Here is a 6,969-nt window from a genome sequence, read left to right as displayed (position 1 = left end):
CGAGCCCCGCGTCCGCCCAGCGGTCGTAGAGGAAGTGGCCGGGCTCCGGGTGGGGTGGGCAGGGAGACGCCCCCCGCCACTCGCTAGCTGGAGTTTGCGCGGCTGGCCTCTACGGCCTCGGGTTCCTTTTGGGATCATCGACGGCGGCTCAATCCCGAGAGCATGGTGCCCGCGCCCGGGTTAATCTAGTTCTCTGTTCGCTCCCTTTTCCTCCTCCTTCTCCTCCTCCTCCTCCTCTTTCTCTTCCTCCTCCTTTCCCTCCTGCCGGTGCTGCCTCTGGGTTCCCGGCGTGTGGGAGTACAACTCTGCCTCTCCAAGGAGACCGGCTTGTGACCACTGAAAAGAACTTGTTCATTGAAAGCAAACCCGGAACAGCTGGATAATGTCCACCCCCAGCAGATTCAAAAAGGACAAAGAGATCATAGCCGAGTATGAAAGTCAAGTCAAAGGTAAGGATGGGAGCGGCTGCCTGGCTCCTTTTGTGTGCCTTCTTGTCATTGTGCTCGTGGAGTTGCGTTGCTAACTTGGTGTCTGCGTTTGAGGAAGGTGGCGAGGGACAGCTCGAGCCCTGGCTGAGCAGCCCAGGGCTTCCTACCAGCCGGTCGCAGTTTCAACCCCAGTCCCGTCAAACCTACAGGGAGCTAGATACCGAGTGGCTTCCTGGGGCTGCCAGCCGCACCTCCAACAGGGAGAGAACTGGCTGGAAGTTAACCACCTTTGGCTGGCAATTTACACGCGCAGGCCGGCAGCGCCGGTGATTCCAGCTCAGTTATCATCAACATCATCATCATAATTCTTTTTAGATGAAATCATTGTCACAACATAAGATTTCTATGGAGTCATTTTGTAGAGTCTGAACACCGAGTGGTCTAGGGCTTCATAGAGTGAAGGCTATTTCAGACATTTACACTCTCCACTATTAATTTATTAAGGCAAGCTCCTCTTTTATAAAATAGCTTGATAATATAGCCTGGCAGTTAAACCCAGCAGACTAGTGGAATCTGACTCCTCCTTTATAATGGGCTGGAATTGAGTGCCATCTTTCACACTCACATAAGAATATCGCTTTATCATTTGGAAGCCACTTGGATGTAAAATGAAGATTTGAATATTTGACTAGTAGTTTCAGTCCATTCACATTGTCAACTAATGAAGAAAACCTAATTAAGGTTGGTTAACCTCTTATTACTGTCTGTATCTTGTGGTTTAAAAAATAATATTTTCTCTCCAAGTATATTGTTTTGCTGTTGAAGTGTTTAATAAACATATATGTGTTTGTTGGGTTTTTTCCTCCTCTTGTGTGGTCTCTCCATAGCTTTCCTGATGGAGACAATGGATGGAGCCTTGAGATCACTGTTGTTCTTTGGCATATTCAATGCAAAGTTCAAAAAGATTGTTATGTCGACACCTGTGTTTGTCTATATACAGTCTTATGAAAGGGCTGCTGAGACAGGCATTACTGTATTTGCCTTGGGAAAGGCAGGAGGAGCCTGACTGTTCTTTTGTGTGGTCAAGTTGTGAAAAGACCTGGAGTCCTGTGAGAAGACCTGGTGGGGGTGGGGGTCCTGATTTAACTGATGGTGAGTGTGAATAGGGACCAACTCATGGCCACCACCCAGACTTAGGTTTCCTTTAGGGTGTCCCCTCTAGTGGAGTTAAGCTAAGCATCATTTAAGAAACAGAATTTTTTTTTTCCCGGTCTGGAATTAAGATAATTTATACTTAAAAGAACTTATTACACTGATTTGGAAGTTATATTAGCAGAGAAGTAATTATTTCCTTAGAACTGGGTAAACTTTCTAATGAGGGTAACCATTCTTTTCTTAATGAGTCCTACACTGTCTAAAACCATTCATTCTAAGGTAGTACTCTTGTTCAGTCACCATTTCCCTGGGCAGTTTTTCCACATGGCTCTTTGTGGCAGGTCTTTGAGGGGTGGAGATCTGGTTTTCTTGCTGCTTGAAGCACTGATTAGCAGAATGCACTTCCTAGTATGGTTTACTTATCTCTGCTCTAAGATCATTTGCCTATGATCAAGTCCTTATTTGCAAAAAAAAAATATATATATATATATATATATATATATATATATATCTTTTTTTCTTAATTTCTTCTAGTGTATGAAATTTGGGGGATATGTGTTTACCTGTATACTTGAGAGTGGATGCTCTTTACATTGATTAAAAATCAGTTAAATGGGATGTGTTATAATCCATCAAATCTAGATAAGGATGAATTAGGAATACGGTGAAAATGGTTTTTGAAACTAATTTTATCCCACAGAAAATGACCTCCACCTAATTCCCTTCAACCTTCCCCCTTATGCACATTCAAGATTCCTTCGGCAGCTTTAGGACTCTTCACTGTATCTGTCCTGCCCTGTGGCCAGACTTTACCTTTCCTCCTCAAGTACTTACACATCTGGTGTCTCACCTCCATGATTGCCTATATAGGCAAACATGGGAATAGGTTATTACAGTGGATTTGGATCATAAACATATTAAATAGCAGAAACTGACCCTTATTTCTAGGCAAAATCAAGACGGGAGAGGAGAGAAATGCCAATTCCATAGTGCTTGAGGCCAGCTGTCCTGTGCATTGAGAGTAAGCCCTTGGTGGGAATAGTATGGGAGATAAGACTGTTTTCCTGTTCTATTTATTGAATGCCTTTTCAAGGGGGAGCATCTTACCCTTGCAGAGTACCAATTTGTGATTTGGAATAGTCTAGCCAGCTACTTTATCTAATGATAAGCAAAATAAACTGGGCTGTTCCATTGCTGAAAGAAAACCTGGCTATGTGGGACCATTAAGACACAGATGTGTTCCCAGTGAATTAAAGCCATATATATTGGACTCTAGGTAGCTTAGATGTAGAGGTGATTTTTTTTTTTTACAATAGTTTTATGTTGTTTTTATTTTTATGTGGTGCTGAGGATCGAACCCAGGGCCTCGAACATACTAGGCAAGCACTCTACCACTGAGCCCCAGCCCCAGCCCTGTAGAGGTGATTTTCAGAATCATTTTAATTGTGAGTAACTTTTTTCATCTTCCAACTTAGAATCTAATACTCTGGGATGTTGGCTTTTCTTAACTCTCTCCAAGTCCCTGATAACAATTGCTTTTTTCTCAGAATTTCTGAGATAAATATCTTGAACTAAAGGAATGATCTTAGATATGGGATTTTACCTCCTGAGGTTTTGGGAACAGTCTTCATGTGGCCATATTCAACTGTGAATAGAACCATTCCTGGTGACAATGTGTAATTTTTTTTATGTATGAGACCGTAACAGTGTCTAGTTACATGTATCATTCTACGCAAGTCATTTAGCTTCTTTCTGGGTTTTGGTTTTCTTATCTATAAGATAAAGAATTTGGACTCTTTTAGTTCTTAGGGTTTCTGAATTTCATTGAAGATGTCATGTCAGTTCATATTAATTTCTTCATAAAATGTTCAGGCTTTTCAGTTTCTCTTGGCTTCCCTGTTTGGGGGGAATCATTTTTGCTTTCATTCATTCTCATGATTAATCAATTGAGTTCTTGGAGAATTAAAATGTAATGAAATAAAGAACACAGAAAAATAATAATCAAAACCACGTTCAGCTAAATATAGCATAGAGTTGTAAGACAGGGAAAATCAGAAATTATACAAATCATTAATCAGGTGTGGTGGTACACTCTTGTAATCCTGCAACTCCTGAGGCTGAGGAAGGAGGATGGCGTTCCAGGCCAGTCTGAACAACTTACCGAGACCCTGTCTCAAAAATCTAAAACAAAAAAATACAAACTTTGAAGAAACGGATAAGTTTTCATTAGAGACAAAGGCTACAATTTAAAGGAATGTGCTAACTTTGAGTAGAGAGATTGGCCATTTCATAAATGTTGCTCAGTTTCCTTTGAAAGACTTAGAATCAAGAGAAATAAATCTCTTATTTGTGTGAGCTGTTAAAAAGCAAGAGTGTCGGGCTGGAGATGTGGCTCAAGCGCGCTCACCTAGCATGCCTGCGGCCTGGGTTCGATCCTCAGCACCACATACAAATAAAGATGTTGTGTCCACCAAAAACTAAAAAATAAATAATAAAAAATTCTCTCTCTCTTTCTTTAAAAAAAAAAAGGCAAGTGTGTCTGGAAAAAGTGTATGAAGCTCAAACCAGTTGACTGTGCTGCTTGTTAGCATCTCTGGCAAAAGCTGAGCAGTGGAAGAGATTGAATAATTGGCTAACAGAAGGTTTGGGGATTATCTGAGGCTTTTAGTGATCTGTGCAATTTCTGTAATCTGCAGGAAAAATATTGTGGAAATATACATATGGAACCAAAAGAGTCAAAAGGCACACTTTATGAACTGTAACTCTTGGATGAGAGATTGTGTTTGTTTTAATGATATATACTTTTAGTTGCTAAGGATTGACAGCTCTCATTCACAGTATTTTACTGAGGATAGCCTCATACTCCTTGACATGGGATATGTACAGGAAGTGCCAAGAAAACCTGTTGCTCTTGATTATTCTGCTGCCTGAAATACAAATAGTACATTTTGCTCTGCAGATGGAACCTAAGGAAATGCAAATTTAATCTGATGGCTACCTATCATGGTTTTTTTTTAATATTTATTTTTTAGTGGGTAGTTGGACACAATACTTTTGTTTTATTTATTTATTTTTGTGTGGTGCTGAGGATCAAATCCTGAGCTTTGCGCATGCTAGGCAAACATTTGACAGCGGGGCCATAACCCCAGCCCCATGCCATAGGTTTTTAATGTGGAAATTAAAAATACTAATGCTACTAATGTGGAAATTCTGTGTACTTTTATTACTTTGATATAACCTAGATTGGAAAATAGCAACAATTTAACTTATGAACAAAAATTTATAACCTGGATTGGAAAATAGCAACAATTTAACTTATGAACAAAAACATATAACCTGGATTGGAAAATAGCAACAATTTAACTTATGAACAAAAACTTTATAGCTGGGAGGGACTCAAACATTTCTTGTCCAACCCATTTATTATATGATGCAGGGAGTCTTAATGACAGATGTATAATTGCACAGTTAACTATAACCTAGGTCATTTGCTTTTTGATAGTGGTTATTTGCTTTCAAATTTCTTAAAAAGCAGATATCTAAATAGAAGATAGGATACTTATCTATTTAGACTTTGAAGGAATCTTATATGGACCTAAGAGAGAATAAAAACTCTAGTCTGTGAACAGGAGTTAGTTATAACTAAGTTATATTTTTGTGGTGGGGAGGGGCATTCATTAAGATAATTTCAAGGGACTAACCATTGTTCTTAGATAACAGCTTCATATGGTGGCTTTTAAGGTAAAGAAAATGACACCTGAATGTACACCAATGTAATTTGCTTGATATTTTGGTGAAACTAATTGCAGCTACTGCAGCAAAGCCCCTTTACCTGATTAGTTTTCATAAACTGTAACTGTGAAGGAATGTTCTGGAGAAGTGTTTAGGCAATGTGTGTCCTACTGAAACACAGTGAAGGTTGGAGTATAACACAGGACGGTAAATCTCAGCTCTAACAATCTAAATTGGTATGTTTGTTCCTGTGCTGTGACTGTGTTGACCAGTTTAGGAGTCAGACATCTTTAGCTCTGTTTCAGGTTTTAAAGTCTACTTTCTGGCTTTGCCAGGCCCTTTTCTTATTTCATTCATGTTACCTAGTTTCACTTCAATGCAGACAACTAAAAATTGAGATAAATAAGAAATGAAATATGCCTCATCAGTGTATTTTTGTTTTAGTAGTTTGAATATAGAAGTTGGGATTAGAGACACTTAGGTGAGGGTACTTTTATTTCTGGGTCCAGAATTATTTCCCCATCCTATCGACAGCACATATATGTTCCCCTGTTGACCTCTCAGAATGGGAAGAAATAGAACATAGTTTCCAAGAACAGGAACTTTAGAGCTGGGGATGTAGCTCAGTGGTATATAGCACTTGCAAGGGTATAGGAGGCCCTAGGTTTGAACCCCAGTACTGGAAAAAAGAAAAGAAAAGAAAGAAAGAAAAGAAAAGAGCAGGAACTTTGGTCTTAGCTATTTAGCCTTTCCACTAATTAGTTGTGTGACTTCCTTCCAAGACTCAATTTCTTCATCTGTAAAATAGGGGTAATAAAACAGGAGTAATAATAGTGTTTACCTTGCTCTTTTTGTAAGGCTGCCATGAGATCATTTGGGGAAAGCGTTTATCACAGTCTTGGCACATAATAAATACTCAATACATGCTAGTTATTCTTATCTGGTTAATTTTTTTTTTTTGTATCTCAGTTGCTGTTTATTACATTCTGATTTAGATAGTTTTTTTTTTTTTTTGAAATCCAAATCTCGGCAATCTTGCTACCCAAATGGATTCCAAAGTTGGGGGATCTCGAGTTATCTTCAGAAAATGCCATGTACTTTTAGAATGGAATGAGTTTCGTGGTAGAATTAAGAAGGAAAATATAATAGGCAAGCAAGACAGATTCCCAGATCCTCATGAGGTAGATTTTATATTGTGGTGTTATATTTTTATCCAGGTGCAAGTAACTAACCCTGAAAGTACATTCCCTGGACTTTGGCTGCCATGTATGTGCTTACAACCTCTGTTTTAACTTTTCTCCACCTCTGTCTAGTGATTCTATATGGAAAACAAAAACGATAGACCAAACAGCCCATATTATTTACCTGTGGATGAAAGGATTCTTATGACATCAATAAAGTCATTGATTTATTTTCACAGTCTTTAGAAAAATATTTTGTTTTAAAATAAATGTAGATCAACATGATATTGAGATTTCGTCTCACCTCTGTCAGAATGGCCATCATCAAGAATACAAATAACAATAAATGCTGGTGAGGATGTGGGCAAAAAGAACTTTTACACAATGTACATTCCTATATTAGTACACCACCATGGAAATCAGCATGGAATTTCCTAAAAAAAAAAACAAAACTAAACTAAAGATAGATCTGC

At 38.8% G+C, this 6,969-nt stretch overlaps 1 protein-coding gene across 2 annotated transcripts in view; it reads left to right on the top strand.

Annotated features, from left to right (window-relative positions):
• The first annotated feature begins 255 nt into the window (after positions 1 to 255).
• The window catches only part of Srgap1 (SLIT-ROBO Rho GTPase activating protein 1), a 273,907-nt gene continuing 267,193 nt past the window's right edge, over positions 256 to 6,969 (top strand). For both annotated transcript variants that reach the window (XM_026392966.2, XM_026392965.2), the window contains exon 1: positions 256 to 449. In XM_026392966.2, coding sequence (XP_026248751.1) covers positions 383 to 449 — 67 coding nt within the window. In that variant the 5' untranslated portion in view covers positions 256 to 382. The remainder of the gene's footprint in view (positions 450 to 6,969) is intronic.

Source organism: Urocitellus parryii, chromosome 5 (genome assembly GCF_045843805.1).
Source record: "Urocitellus parryii isolate mUroPar1 chromosome 5, mUroPar1.hap1, whole genome shotgun sequence".
Lineage (NCBI taxonomy): Eukaryota > Metazoa > Chordata > Mammalia > Rodentia > Sciuridae > Urocitellus > Urocitellus parryii.
This window is presented reverse-complemented; position numbering and strand designations above follow the sequence as displayed.